The 16,265-nt window shown below is 39.1% G+C and overlaps 1 protein-coding gene across 1 annotated transcript in view; it reads right to left on the bottom strand.

Annotated features, from left to right (window-relative positions):
• Positions 1 to 13,083, bottom strand: part of tmem41ab (transmembrane protein 41ab) — an 89,410-nt gene extending 76,327 nt beyond the window's left edge. The window contains exon 1 of the mRNA XM_056736091.1: positions 12,932 to 13,083. Coding sequence (XP_056592069.1) covers positions 12,932 to 13,083 — 152 coding nt within the window. The remainder of the gene's footprint in view (positions 1 to 12,931) is intronic.
• Positions 13,084 to 16,265: the final 3,182 nt, after the last annotated feature.

Raw genomic sequence — 16,265 nt, forward strand, 5'->3', positions numbered from 1 at the left:
CTCTCAGCCAGTCTTGTCTCTTTGTTCCAAGGTTACCGCAGGATGCAGTTCATGCCCAGACCTGATGGCAGAGCTGAGAATGGGAAGCGGTGACCTGACAAGTGCTAAGAGGATAGAGCTGGATAAAGGACGCGACAACTTTGTTTTTTTCTACAACATTTCAAATGCTATTAGATTGTTAATGATAATCTTTAATTTTTATATTTTTATTAAGCCTTGTTGTGCAAGCACTGATGAGCTTGTGCAGAGGCAGCAGCTTTTGCCAGAGGGGAACTGGAATCCCCTGGTTGGGCCTGGGTTCCCCTGAGGTTTTTTTTCTCGATGGGAGTTTTGGGTTCCTCACCACCGTTTGCATATTGTTTTGCACTATCTGCCTGGCCGGGGGGGCTGCTTTAGAATTCATACTTGTATTAAATGTGTCTCATGTACAGCTGCTTTGTAACAATGAAAATTGTAAAAAGCGCTATATAAATAAAGTTGAGTTGAGTTGAGTTGAGTGGTAAATTGCGAAGAATTACTGAATGGATAAAAAGATGGCGTAATGGCGAACAAATGATTTGCATGAGATGCAACTTACAAGATGATTTTTTTAATTGTTGTAGCTGCCCCAAAATTCATCTGATTTTCACAATATTTGGAATGTACACTCCCCACAAGATAAACATTTTATTCATTCGATATATTCTTCTCTGTGTAGTCCTGGTGACACTCATACACAGGTGCTTTGCCCTGAAATCACTGATATTGTGTTTCCAAATCGTCACTATACACAGTTCGCATGGTTGTGTGAGAGCCCAACGCCACTATTATTAGTGCCTAAGCAAAGAATGGCGCAGGGCTCTCTTGTTCTCTTTTTTAGGGCTCAGGCCTTTTTCTTCTTCAATCGTTCTGGCTTTTTCCAACAGGAAGTGAGCTATTTACGTTTGCTTGAAAAGTGCAAGCTGGAATTTGCAATACTCTTAGTACGGTTTTATTGCGATTGGCACCGACACTTTGTCAACCCGATGCCATAATACTGAAGATGCTAAGTTGCAAATGGATTTTGGATATCTTAAACATTGTTGCCATGATTTTTTTAAGTAACAGTAAGAAGTTGGTAATTCTAAGAATTTTAATTCAAACAGATGTTCAAGGACAATAATTTTTAATCCTATTCTTTTTTCTGCTATTGGCAATAGTTTGAAAAGTTTGGGCTTTGTTGGAACCAAGCTTGTCCCATAGATGGTCGTTTTGAGCACTTTAACCTCTCGCATAGGTGATCCATTTCTTATCTGGAGAAGGATTCCATTTTGCTCTTGCAATTTCGGCCAAGAGATAGCTAATCCACCATGGAGTAAGAGCAACTGTCTTGTAATAAAATGGGAGGACTGGGAGATGAGACTCTGTTTCACCTTTTCACCTCTTTTGGACCATGCTCCTGGCAGGCCGACCATTTTTTCTGCTGTTAAACTTGCAAAAGTGGATTCAAACACTTCAAAAGGGCACATTCAGACAATGCAGTTATATCGTTAAATTAAGGCCCATAGTGTAACTCTTTCATAGTGTAACTCTAAGGCCCATAGTGTAACTCTTTCTTTCCGATACTCCTCCTGGGATTTTCATCCGGTTTCCTCCAAACCTGGTCAACAAGACATTGGGGGTGTAGTGTCTGGATCAAGCCATTCAACCTCTCACTCCCTTTTGTCTAGGTATTAAGATAACATCTTCAAAGACCAAAGGAAACCTAGCTCCATGGGGTCTGGTTTTAGGTTGAACTCTCACAGAGAGTGTTATAACCATTTGGTTCCTCTGTTGGATATTTACTACTCCTTCGCTTCAAAGCATTGTTGATAAGTCTCTGTCTCATCTCTTACTTAAGACATGAGACCAAGCAGAGAAACTTCTCTGACAAATAGGAACTTATTTGATTTAAACTATTCTTCTCTGTAAATGTATCTAAATGTCTAGGTTGTGTGTTGTCGCTCGTGCTATTTTATATACTCTGTATTTGTTAGAAATGCAAGTTTTGATTCATGGTTCATTTGACGTATTCATACTTTCACAGTTCAATGCCTTGCATGTTTCATATGTAACTACACATCTTTGAATTCCCTATATGATGAGCTATGTTATAAAAAACATAGCACACATCATACTATGCCCATAACTAAGTTTAGGTATTAAACGCAAACTGACCAAACTGTCAGAGCTATGCAAATGAGGTGCCATGAGAAAAAAAAAGGATCTTTCTTAGGCCCCCTTTTCACTTTCATGGCATTGGCCCGCAGACCATCTGGGGGCAGGGCAGGTATGCATTTAAAACACCATCACCAAACCAAGTAAAAAACTCGGAAAGGAAAAGAAAGAGGACGAGAAGACACTCCAAGGGACTCCCCTCTGGGGAGTCCGTTTAGGCCATGGAACTCTGGACTCGGAACTCTGGACTCAGAACCCAAACTCAGCGTTTCAACAGGACTGCATTCTGAAACCATTCAAGATTTCCATCAACGCGCATACAGATATTGGTCCAACAACAATATTGCAAGTATCCGTTTCTAAATATAGATTAGCTGCGTTAAGATCGTGCCTCTTTGTTAAAGCTGATTTTAATGGTTTTCAGACATGTTTTACCTGCCTCGCGGCCATGCCCTCTCACTTTCTCTCTCTCTCTCTCTGCGCATCCTAGCGCATTTGTGTTTCATGTATTTGTTTGTCTTCATTATGTTTACCATGTAGAGTAGAGTTTAATAAAAACCATAAAGGCATTTGTGATTGGTTCTCTGCGTTCACGCTCAGAAACTTGGTCACTTAAACTGTGTTTCGATCTATGCTACCTCTGCTCTTAATTCTGTTTGGTAAAGTCACGTTGCTTATAGTCATGAGATAACGTTAGTGTATAAAATCATTGATGTATCTGCTGGACGGATACATATGGGATTTGTATCACTATCTTTCTAATAAGAATTGTAAAATATGTATGTGTAATGACGATTATTATACATATTTGCCTTTGAGCTAAACTAATTCCTTGACTGAATTTGACGTTTTAACAACTCATTTCATATATGTTTGATCTTGATAGATCTGGTGGAGAATCTTATTTGATGAGTAAACTCATCCGTAATTTAACAAGCAGCTAAAAACGCTACAGGGGTTCAAAATTGTGAAGGGATTTTTTATATCTCGGACGAGACAACAAAGATTTGGTTAGAAATGAAAAACAGAAAGTTTTATACCTATAACTTTCGCTTACGTTGTTTGATTTTGATCAAAATTCAGCAGTTTGTACATTGTAAGAGGCCGTTCATTTTGAAAAAAGTGTGGGGGTGGGGTTTTCCACAGTCACCAAACTCGGTTCATATTTTGTTCTCATCAAGCTGGATGGATGCTTTCCTGTGGCTCAGTGTTTAGAGCAAGGCGTTAACAAATGCCTAGGTCATGGGAACAATCCCAAGGATTGCACATGTTGGAAAGAAAAATGTGTAGTATAATGCAATGTAAGTCGCTTTGGATGAAAGTGTCTACCAAATCCATACATGTAAATGTCTATGATCAATGGAAAGTCAGCTATTTGGGTTTTGAGGTGGAAAACAAGCTCTGAATGAAGTCATACTTCTACAAGGAGAATCGTGCAATTTACACCAAACTTTTTCAACATGATGCTAACACACTAAAGATGCAGGTGGGATATATTGAACATTGTTGCCGTAAGGATTTAAAGTAAAGTTACAGTAAAAATATTGTAAAGCTGTATTTTTTGATGACGGAGTAAAGATAAGAAATATTTTAATCATGATCTGCTGTTTGCAATTGATAGACTGACAATCAAACAAATACATAAGATAACTCAACTCAACTCAACTCAACTTTATTTATATAGCGCTTTTTACAATTTTCATTGTTACAAAGCAGCTGTACATGAGACACATTTAATACAAGTATGAATTCTAAAGCAGCCCCCCCGGCCAGGCAGATACTGCAAAACAATATGCAAACGGTGGTGAGGAACCCAAAACTCCCATCGAGAAAAAAAACCTCAGGGGAACCCAGGCCCAACCAGGGGATTCCAGTTCCCCTCTGGCAAAAGCTGCTGCCTCTGCACAAGCTCATCAGTGCTTGCACAACAAGGCTTAATAAAAATATAAAAATTAAAGATTATCATTAACAATCTAATAGCATTTGAAATGTTGTAGAAAAAAACAAAGTTGTCGCGTCCTTTATCCAGCTCTATCCTCTTAGCACTTGTCAGGTCACCGCTTCCCATTCTCAGCTCTGCCATCAGGTCTGGGCATGAACTGCATCCTGCGGTAACCTTGGAACAAAGAGACAAGACTGGCTGAGAGTAGAGTACTGTTCTGCACTCTTTGATGCAACAAGTACATCATTTGTTGTTGGATGTGTTCCTGGTTCCGGTTGATCTAAATAATGCAGCCTAAATCCTCTGAGGATTAATATTATGGAGGTGTAGTGTATGCAAGATTAAAAAGATGAGTCTTTAGTCTAGATTTAAACTGACAGAGTGTGTCTGCCTCCCGGACCGTGCAGGGAAGAATATTCCAAAGTTTAGGCGCTAGATAAGAAAAGGATCTACCACCTGCACTTGATTTTGAAATTCTAGGTATTACCAACTGACAGGACCCCTTAGAGCGTAATGTACGTGGTGGTCTGTAATACAATAGAAGTTCATTCAAATACTGCGGCGCTAGACCATGTAGGGCTTTATAGGTAATAAGCAAGATCTTAAAGTTAATGCGATGCTTTATAGGTAACCAGTGCAAGGTTGACAGAACCGGGGTTATATGCTCATACTTTTTTGTACGTGTAAGAACTCGAGCTGCCGCGTTTTGAACCAGTTGCAGTTTTTGTAATAGGCCCGCAGGGCAACCACCTAGAAGTGCATTACAGTAATCTAGTCTTGATGTCATGAATGCATGAATTAATTTCTCTGCATCTGACAGTGACAGCATATGACGTAATTTAGATATATTCTTAAGATGGAAAAATGCAATTTTACAGGTGTTTGCGACATGGCTTTCAAATGAGAGAGTACTGTCAAATACAACGCCAAGATTCTTAGCTGATGACGAGGATTTTATGGAGCAACCGTCAATCGTTAAGCAGTATTCTTGGTTGTTACGCATAGCAGTTTTCGGTCCAGTAAGTAACACTTCTGTTTTGTCCGAGTTTAGTAGTAAAAAAAAAAAATTAACATACTGGAAATGAAGATTTATGTAATTATTTCACAAATACCTATAGATCATAAAAGCTTTGGTAACACTTTACAATAAGGTCTCATTTTTTAAATTTGTTAGTCCATACTAACTTGAACTTACAATGAGCAATATACCTTTTTACAGTATTTATAAATCATAAAGTTTAGTAAATAAAAATGTTTCTATTGGTTCATGGTACAGTAACTAATGTATATTAACTATAAATCTTAATTTATAATGTATTAGTACATTTTGGACTTAATAGTAAAGGTGCCATTCCCCGCGATACAATTTTTTAGCATTTAGTTAGTGTGTAATGTCGCTGTTAGAGCATAGACAATATCTTCAAAATTATAAAGCTCAAATTTCATTGTCAAGCGAGATATTGTCTTTAACAGAATTCGCTTTTCAACGACTACAGAGAACGAATGGACTCGGACTACAGCCCTCTACATGATGTCACTGTTACGAGTGCTTTTAATAACCTCCGCCCACAGGAATACGCCAAAAAATGAGCGAGGCCTTCCTTAGAGAAGAGAACCGCTGGAGTAATGTTTGGTTATCAGAGACTGTAAACATATGACTGAGCTATGCGCTAAACTACTTTCATCACAGTCCTACAGCTAGTAATAAGAATTCACACATTCTAAAAAACCAACGGTCACATAACAGCTTCAATGACTTAAACATCGGCTGTGAAAGCTTATCTGTGTAAAATACACTGATATTGTGTGTGTGTGAGCATAGCTCTAAACAACTTCTATGAAGCGTACTTTGAAGTCCTGCTTGCAAATGTCTCCTGGTCAATCTGTATTTTTTATTATGCAACACAGGTCCAATATAGAAAGGCAAAACAAATACTTTTATTATTAGTGTTAATTAATGTAACCGGTCTGACTCAATCGTTCCGGTGTCATTTCCCTTGCCATAGTGGGAAAACAAATCTCGATCTCTAATAAAGATGGATGTTTGCACATGTACTAGCAGACCTCCATTACACTTCGATCTATCCGCATGTGATTACATTTACATTAAGACATTCAGCAGACGCTTTTATCCAAAGCGACTTACAAAGAGTTTAGGAGCAATAAGCGATATGTCATACAGGAGCCATAATACATTAAGTTCCAATACAAAGTTACTGGTTTCAACAAAAGCTAGACCACTACCTGTTGAGATAAAGGGTTAGTGTGTTTTTTTTTTAATTTGTCTGTCAAGTATTCACCGAAGATTAGGTTTTAAGTAGTTTTTTTAAATGTTGTGAGAGATGTGGTTGAACGGACAGAGTTAGGAAGTATGTTCCACCAGGAAGGAGATGTGAATGAGAGCGAGCGGGAGAGCGATTTACTGTCCTTATGGGAAGGCAATACAAGATGCCGCTGGTTTGCTGAACGCAAGGATCTTGATGGGGTGTAGGAGTACAGGAGAGTGTGTAAGTAAGCCAGTGCAGATCCAGTGATGGTCCTGTAGGCAAGTATTAGTGACTTGAATCTGATACGGGCTGCAACCGGTAGCCAGTAAAGAGAGAGAAGAAAAGGGGAGTCACGTGAGCCCTTTTGGGCTGTTGGAAGACGAGGCATGCTGCTGCATTCTGAACCAGCTGAATTGGTTTGATAGCCTTTGCAGGAAGACCAGCAAGGAGAACATTAGTAGTCCAACCTTGAGACTACAAGGGCCTGGACAAGGAGTTGTGCTGAATGCCTAGTGAGTTAGGGTCTGACCTTTCTAATGTTGAATATGTCAAATCGGCATGACCGTGTTGTCTTTGCAATGTGATCATTGAAGGACAGCTGTTCATCAAAGATTACTCCGAGGTTCCTGGCTGTTTTGGAATGAGTGATTGTGGTATTGCCAAGATGGATGTTGAGATCGTGTTGCACCGTAGGGTGTGCCGGAAACACGAGTAATTCTGTCTTGGCAGGCTTCAGCTAGAGGTGATGCCCTTTCATCCAAGCTGAGATGTCCTCAAGGCAGTCTGTAATTCGAGCTGCTACAGTGGTATCGTCTGGCTGAAACGAGATGTAGATCTGGGTGTCGTCAGCATAACAGTGATACCAGAAGCCATGTGCCTGTATGATGGGTCCCAAGGATGTCGTGTAGATGGAAAAAAGCAGTGATCCAAGCACCGACCCCTGAGGGACCCCAATGATCATGTGGTGAGCAATGGACAGTGAGCCGCTCCATGACACCCTGAAGGATCTGTCGGAGAGGTAGGATTTGAACCAGCGGAGGATAGAGCCTAAGATTCTTAGCGATGACATGGTTGCTAGTAGTATCTGGTGATTGACAGTGTCAAACGCTGCAGATAGGCCTAGCAGAATCAGGACCGAGGATTTAGATTCCGCCTTGGCTAGCCGCAGTGCTTCTGTGACCGATAGCAGTGCCGTCTCAGTGGAGTGGTTTGTTTTGAAGCCAGACTGCTTGTCATCCAGTAGTTTATTCTGGAATAGGTAGGAAGACACCTGGTTGAAAACTGCCCTTTCAAGTGTTTTTGCTATAAAAGGGAGGAGAGAGACAGGTATGTAACTGTCGGGAGTAGAAGGGTCCAATGTTGGTTTCTTCAGTAGGGGCGTGACCTGGGCCTGTTTGAATGTGGATGGAAAAGTGCCGGTGAGCAGGGAGGTGTTGATAATGTATGTGAGTGCAGGTGTGAGCGTGCTGGATACAGTTGTATTCAAAATTATTTAACCCCCACTGAAATTGATTGTTTTGGTCGGTTTGACATTGATTATGATCATTCAGTCATCCTGCTTACAATTAAATCAAAGAGGCACGTGTAGGTCAGACAAATATAACATAACATTTATAATGAAATAACACCATATGTCTTTTCTGAGCTCATTATCAGTTTTATTCAACCCCCAAGTGACATTCAATCTTAGTACTTAGTACAACATCCTTTTACAGTTATAACAGCTTTTATACGTGAAGCATAGCTTGACACAAGTGTCTTGAGGCGATCTACGGGTATCTTCGCCCATTCATCATGGGCAAAAGCCTCCAGTTCAGTCACATTCTTAGGCTTGCGCACTGCAACTGCTTTCTTTAAGTCCCACCAGAGGTTCTCAATCAGATTTAAGTCTGGTGACTGCGATGGCCACTTCAAAATGTTCCAGCCTTTAATCTGCAACCATGCTCTAGTGGACTTTGAGGTATGCTTGGGATCATTGTCCTGTTGAAAGGTCCAACGTCTTCTAAGCCTCAGGTTTGCGACGGACTGCATCACATTGTCATCCAATATCTCCTGGTACTGAAGAGAATTCATGGTACCTTGCACACGCTGAAGCTTCCCAGTACCTGCAGAAGCAAAACAGCCCCAAAGCATGATTGACCCCCCGCCATGCTTCACAGTAGGCAAGGTGTTCTTTTCTTCATAGGCCTTGTTCTTCCTCCTCCAAACATAGCGTTGATCCATGGGCCCAAACAGTTGTAATTTTGTTTCATCGGTCCACAGAACACTATCCCAAAACTTCTGTGGTTTGTCCACATGACTTTTGGCATACTGCAGTCGACTCTTCTTATTCTTTGGGGACAGCAAGGGGGTGCGCCTGGGAGTTCTGACATGGAGGCCTTCATTACGCAGGGTGCGCCATATTGTCCGAGCAGAAACTTCAGTACCCACATCTGACAAATCTTTTCTCAGTTACATTTACATTACATTTAGGCATTTGGCAGACGCTTTTATCCAAAGCGACTTACATTGCTTTATCCTATACATTTTACATAGGTATTTGCAATCCCCTGGGATCGAACCCACAACCTTGCATTGTTAACGCAATGCTCTTACCACTGAGCTACAGGAAAGCAGTTCCTCAGCAGTCACACGGGGACTTTTCTCCACTCTACGCTTCAGGTAGCGCACAGCAGTCGAAGTCAGCATCTTCTTTCTGCCACGACCAGGTAGCGTTTCAACAGTGCCCTTTGCCTTGAATTTGCGAATGATGCTTCCTATGGTGTCTCTTGGTAAGTTTAACATCTTTGCAATCTTCTTATAGCCATTGCCCTTCCTGTGAAGAGTAATCACCTGTTCTCTTGTCTTCCTGGACCAGTCTCTCGACCTCACCATGTTTGTAACCACATCATTAAATGTCTAGAAGGAGCTGAGTATCACATTCATTTTAAAGCTGCCTAATTGGTGCTTATTAGGCTTTATTGCTGCTCCCTGATATCCACAGGTGTTTTCAATACCTAATTGAAAACACTTCATTGAACCGCTGTTCTTCAGAGTGGTAGTCTTTAAGGGGTTGAATAATTATGTCAATGAAAAATTCACAAAAGAAACATTTACTACTGTATTACAAAACTAATTGATGTCATTTTAGTTGCATATGGTTCTTTAAGAAGTCGTTGTAGGATTTCATTCTGAATACAATTACAAATGTACACTAAATTCCCTAAAACCATTTACAGCATTGGGGGTTGAATAATTTTGAACACAACTGTATGGCCTGAAGGAGATGGGAGGGGATTGGGTCAAGGGGACAGGTGGTGGGGTGGCTGGAGAGAAGCCTGGTGACTTCAGTGTCCGTAAGTGGGGTGAAAGAGGAGAGTTCGATGGTTGGAGTGTGGGAGGTGTTTCCCGAGGTCTGAGGTACAGAGAATTGTTTGCTGATGGATCATGTTTTGTCAGTGAAGAAATACAGTGAAGTCTTCCGCAGTCAATGATGAAGTGGGCCGGGGAGGATTTGGGCAAAGAAGAGAGTTAAATGTCTTGAAAAGCTGTCGAGTGTTAGGTGCATTGCTTACCTTGGTGGTATAGAAAGACAGCTTTGCTGTGGTAACAACTAGCAGAGAAAGAAGAGAGTAGTGACTGGTAGTCCCCTAGGTCAGCAGAGTTCTTGGTCTAGCGCCATTTCCTTTCAGCAGCCCTGAGTGTACTACGTTGTTCACGGATAATGTCAGACAGCCAGGGGCAGGGGGGAGTGGCACGAGCCGGTCTGGAGGACAGAGGACAAAGGTTATCTAGACAGGATGTAAGTGTTGAGCATAAGGTGTCGTTGGCAGTGTCAGCATCTAGAGATGCAAAGTTGGAGGGAAGAGAGGATGTCACTCTAGCAGAGAGTGTGCTAGGGGGGAGAGAGCGAAGGTTCCTTCTAAAGTGAACGGGTGGTGGTGTTGGTGTAGTGCATGTAGGAAGGAGCATGTTGAAAGTGATGAAGAAGTGGTCCGAGATGTGAAGAGGTGTGACTTGAATTTTATCTGTGGTGCAGTTACGAATGTAGATGAGATCCAGCTGGTTTCCAGAGGAAAAGACTACAAGAGGGCCGCTATCCTCCGAGAATGATGAGAGCAGCACATCTAACTCTTCAATGAAGTCGTGAAGAGGACCTGGGGGGCGGTAAACTACAACAATGCTGAGCTGAGTGGGAAAAGTGATATTAACAGCCTGCTATTCAAATGAATAGTTGTTGCATAGGGAAGATAGTGTGGAATATTTCCAGTCATTGATGATAAGCAAACCTGTGCCTCCTCCTCTTCCAGTTTGTCGGGGAGTGTGAGAGAAGGAGTAGTTTGTGGAGAGAGCAGCGGGTGTGGCTGAGTCTTCAGGACGAATCCAAGTCTCAGTAAGAGCAAGAATGTGAATCTCAGACTGGCTGGCAAACGCATGGCTGAAGTCAGTCTTGTATACAGCTGACTGGCAGTTCCATAGACCCACAGAGAGAGTCAGAGGTGTAGAAGGGGAGGTGTGAATGGGACGCGCGTGAGAGTGCGCCACGGATCAAACAGCGATCAACTAGCTCGGTGCTTTTAAGTGCAAACTTATAATGTCAAGCCGTAACGAGCGGCAAAAACGCTAACAAATTAGCAATCGGTCAACGACTCATTAAATAAATAAGCTCAAATAATATTAACTAACAACAGGCAACAGTCCATTTCAACAGTTAAAACAAAGTAACGGGGTAACTGATGAAGTGAAGTTGACGCCATTGTTACAGTTTATTGCTAAAAGCCAAAGTTTATAAATACCCGTGCACTGAAGGGGGACCGATCAATCACAACAGCCTCAGAAGCGTAAACTTGCTGATTTGGTATGGGTGGGACAACTTCAGACACACGCTCTAAGCGGGGAATCAATCACGACAGACCTGGTCAGCTTTACCAATCAGAGCGTTTCGGAAGGAGAGATTTTATATAGACCGGAAGAAATCCAGTCGTTTTGTTAGAAGAGGTACAGCGGCTAAAAATAGACTTGAAATATATGAAATATAAAGACATTTTAAAATTAGAAACATGAAAGTCCATTGTTAAACACCCAAAAAACACAATCAAAGCCTCAAAATCAGCAAAATAATGCCTCCTTTAACAAAGAATCTAAAGTGCTAGAAAAATATTGTTCATGGATAGTTAAACAAACATTGTATTGTATTTTTTCAAATAATGTTACGCATGTAAAGTAAAAATGGTGATTAGTACTAGTTAAAAAAGATCTGTAGTATATCCCCAAAATAGTATTACAACTATATGGTTGTGTAAAACGTTTGCTGCTGCTGAAATACTTGGTTCATAAATATATTTACCTGCTTTTATTACGTATTGCATGTGTATGCATATTTAAACTTTATCAGATTACTTTTGACCACAGTTTGAATTGTATTTTATATTTAATTGTAATTATTTTCAATATTATTCAAGATTAATTCAAGATTAAATTAATGTGATACAATTACTTTGGTAAATAGATTAGTTTGGTTTTAATATTGGTTTTAAATTTACCTTAGGTCAGTGTAATATTGCCAAATTTGAGTACGTTGGTAACTTGGTACATTGGTACATAAATACATTGGTGCAATTTGATTGTGATAATTCTAATAAAAAAATGTAATTGCATCCAGCAAAGTTGATTAGATGCACCTATATCAATGTGATAATTTTATTTGGATATTTGCCACAGAATTAAATTACGTTCAACCAATGAGTCATTAATTTTTATGTAGTTGACAGGTTAACACAGGTGGTGGGGTAATAATGTCTACTAGTTAATCCGTTCAGATTAACAATGTCAGATTATTTCTGTAAATAACGTACACCTCTACTTTTGTTATCCTATTTAATTATTTGTTGTTCATTTTAAGATGTTTAATTCATGTGCACTGCCCAGGGATTAGCCAGGTTCTTCTGAACATACACTTAAAAAAACAGCACTTTTATTCTTTTGACAAACTAAAAGATGTCAAATTGAATTTGCATATATATTAGAAATTGCCTCACAGATTAACAAATGCACTCTTACAAATAATTTAGATTTATAGAGATTTGCATTTACTGACTCATTACATTTGTTTTTGTTTTTATATATTTTATTTTCGAAATTTCAGACACCAGTCTTTGTTTGTCAAATTTGGGAATATCATTATATTTTTATTTATTTGGGAAGTGTTTTGTCCATATACATGATGAATGATGTTCGCGATCACTACAATAACAATTGACCGCCGAGCAGGAAAGTGCCCTGACACATGGCCCGGTTCTCACTACAATACAAAATCAGTGAATTCCTGAAAATAATTAGCTTTGTTTAAAACTCAATTTGGATGCTGTCATTTTAGACTGTCCTTATAAGCAACTGCATACTTCTCAGTTGTACACATGCAAGCCAGTCAAAAGACAGAATAAGATCTTTATCAGTTGTTATTACAAAACAGCTAATATATGTTAACATGTTTAATATGGAAACTGCACACTGTTATAAACAGCTTTAAAATGAAGTACCAAAGATATGATGTGGTAAAATAGATTACCTGAGTTCTTCTTCCTGCGACTTAGCTGTGTGTTCCAGATCAGTGGTGTCTGTGTGGAGTGTGTGCCGAACCGGTGGAAGGAACGTGGAGAGTAAACATAAGTAAAAAGTTGCAAATGCTACCACAGCAATTAAACCCCATAACGAACGCATGGTCACGGACTTAATCTCCGGCACTTGCTGCGACATCTGTTAAATAGCAGATCCTCTCTAGGAGCAGTATATGCGTGTGACGCCTTCAGCCCATTGACATAATTCAAGAGGGTGTCACATGAGATCCTCCTAAAAATAAGAGCCCAATATCCAGTGGCACTAGAAAAAGCTTAGTGTAAAAACACAGTCTGTTATTTCTAGGACAACACACAAAATGTGTTGTCTTTAAGTGAACACATTTCTTTTTTTGTAACTTTCAACACAACATGTTTTGTCCTTTTTATTTAGTTAATAGTAATCAACAAAAAATTATGTGTATAATAGCACAAAATATTCAAAGTGCTTTTAGAAAATTAGGTATGATAAGGCAAATTAGCTTTAAACCATTCTCAGTATATGCATTTTTGATAAAAACCATTACATTTTTAACCGTAAAAATGATAATTCTTAATATTCTGTCACGATCCTGTCCTCCTAGTTGTAGTTTCTTTTGTTTTGGCTGACAGGATCTTGACATTAAAATTGGTAAAGAGCTGTCGGCACCTGGGTTCCGTTTCTGATAACCCCTGACAGTAACAAATGCTATTTTTCATATCAGGAATTCTTGATATCAAACATTAAATTTAAACTAGTAAAAACGCAATTTTTGATATTTGCACTGTAACACAGAACAGTAAAATTAAAATACAGAAAGTGAGTTTACAGAGCTCAAATACTTTGATGTAACTTTGTCATTACACTTAAACAGATAAACATCGATCCTGTGTCATGACGTCTTGACCCTGCATATGTATGCGCTAGGCTCCAACTTCATATGGGAATGTCCGCCATGTTTTTCCCGCTCGCATCGAGTAATTTATGTAGAGAAAAGTTTGCCAGTTTTTAACAATTTCTATGTTGTTATATTATGGATTATATTTTAATGTTATATCAAAAAGGAGATTCAGTATATTTCTCTCAGAAAATTTGCTGTGGGATCGTCTGTGAAGAGATTTGAGCTGAATTAGCAATTGTTCCGTTATGATGACCACGCTTTTTATCGTAATATTGAATCTTCAGACAGGCTAATCTGAGTAATATGTTTTAAACACCATTTTTACTGTTGTGTTAGTGTTATTTTTGCAACCAACATATTCAGTTTCTTAGCAGTTAATATGTCTTGTGCATGCAGACAGTGATTGATTTGATCGCCTAAACCGCAAACTGTTATGTGTATTTTCGAGTATAAAATGATAGTTGGCATAAAATCTTATCACACATTCACACTATTTTAGTCTGTTGTTAAGTTTAAAGATAGAAACAAATGGCTTTTCTTGTGTTATTAAACTTAAAACGTAGATATGTGTCTGTTAAAATGCTAAATTAGAACTTTTTATGTAGTTCAGGTCCAAACAGCAAAGTTTATTATTATTATTATGAGTCCGCAGATTTGCTACTTCCCATTTAAAACCAACCTAAACCAGGCAGCACAATCTTATGTCAGAGCACAAATTTTTATGTTGCTTTTTAACTTTTAAAATTTACATTTTATTAAGCAAACTGTACAGTTACATGAAATAAACATTGATAATGTGTTTTTGCAAAAATAGTTACCTAACTTCCTACCCTTCCTTTTGGATATTTAAATAAAGTTCATAGAGCCAAGACCGACAGATTCAAGTTCTCATTTGTATCTTGTGCCATGAGCTTTATCAACGCAAAGAGAAAAAGGTAGTTTTTATAATATTTATTTTTGGTGAATTTACCGTGTATATTTTCCTTGTAAATTCTTTGTGTGTTTGTCCTTGAACTTGGTGTGGGTTGACTCCATGCTGCAGAACAAATGGCCCCTAAGGGGGACTAAGTGATTAAGATTAACTAACTTTTCTATCCTCCCTCTTCAAGTGAAAACTGAAGCAGCTAATCAGTGAAGTTTTCACTTAGGTATGTTGATAATATATTATTGTGATTAACATAACTAATTGAAAAGTGTTGTATATAGTTCGACAATTATATTTAATCTATTTTTATTGTTTCACTTTAATGTATGACAATTAAAAATATTTTTACTCGTGGATGTCCAAATCATACGACGGCGTTTTAGTGCCACGTAAAAAAAAGAAAAAAAAGATTTCGAGAATAAAGTCAAAATGTTACGAGATTAAAACCGAAATGTTACGAGATTAAAGTCGAAATGTTACGAGAATAAAGTCGAAATGTCACGAGAAAAAAGTTGAAATGTCACGAGAATAAAATCGAAATGTTACGAGATTAAAGTCGAAATGTTACGAGAATAAAGTCGAAATGTTACGAGATTAAAGTCGAAATGTTACGAGATTAAAGTCGAAATGTTACGAGATTAAAGTCGAAATGTTACAAGATTAAATTTGAAATGTTACGAGAATAAACTTGTAATATTTTGAGAAAAATAACAGAATTGCAAGAAACAATGGATGTGGAGGATTTGGTTAAATCCTACTTTAGATTAGGATTTAGCAATAAGGAAATTCTTTGTCTTTTGGAGCATCATCACGGAGTTATAATTAGTAAAAGGACACTGCAGCGGTTTTGTAGGAAACTGAATTTATTCAGAAGAAAAAATCAGACAGATATTGAGGAAATTGCCTCTTTTGTGCAGACTGAATTAGCGACCAGTGGTCGACTCAAAGGATATAGGTGGTTACATCTGCGTGCTATTCGAAGAGGATATGTTGTTTCTCAAGAGACTATGAGGATGGTTATCAAAGAAATCGACCCTGAAGGAGTTGAACATCGTCGCGCTCGACGTCTCCGACGTCGCCAGTACTTCAGCCGGGGTCCCAACGCGTTGTGGCATATGGATTCATATGATAAACTGAAGACGCATTGATGGCTTCAGTCGGTTTGTGTTGTGGATGGAAGCGTACTATACAAACAGTGACCCCAAAGTAATTGCAGATTACCACATTTCCACTGTAACCCGCAATGGGGGTTGTCCCGAGCGACTGCGCGCCGACCCCGGAACAGAAAATGGACACATCAAAAAACATGCAGGTTTTCTTGCGCAGAAACCACACAGACAGTTACGCAGGAGAGAAAAGTTTTATGTATGGATGCAGCACGGCTAATCAACGCATAGAGGCATGGTGGGGCATATTGCGTAAACAAAGTGGACAACTTTGGATGGACATATTTCAGACCCTCAAAGACGATGGGCATTTCTC

The sequence above is a fragment of the Triplophysa dalaica genome, chromosome 2 (assembly GCF_015846415.1).
Source record: "Triplophysa dalaica isolate WHDGS20190420 chromosome 2, ASM1584641v1, whole genome shotgun sequence".
NCBI lineage: Eukaryota > Metazoa > Chordata > Actinopteri > Cypriniformes > Nemacheilidae > Triplophysa > Triplophysa dalaica.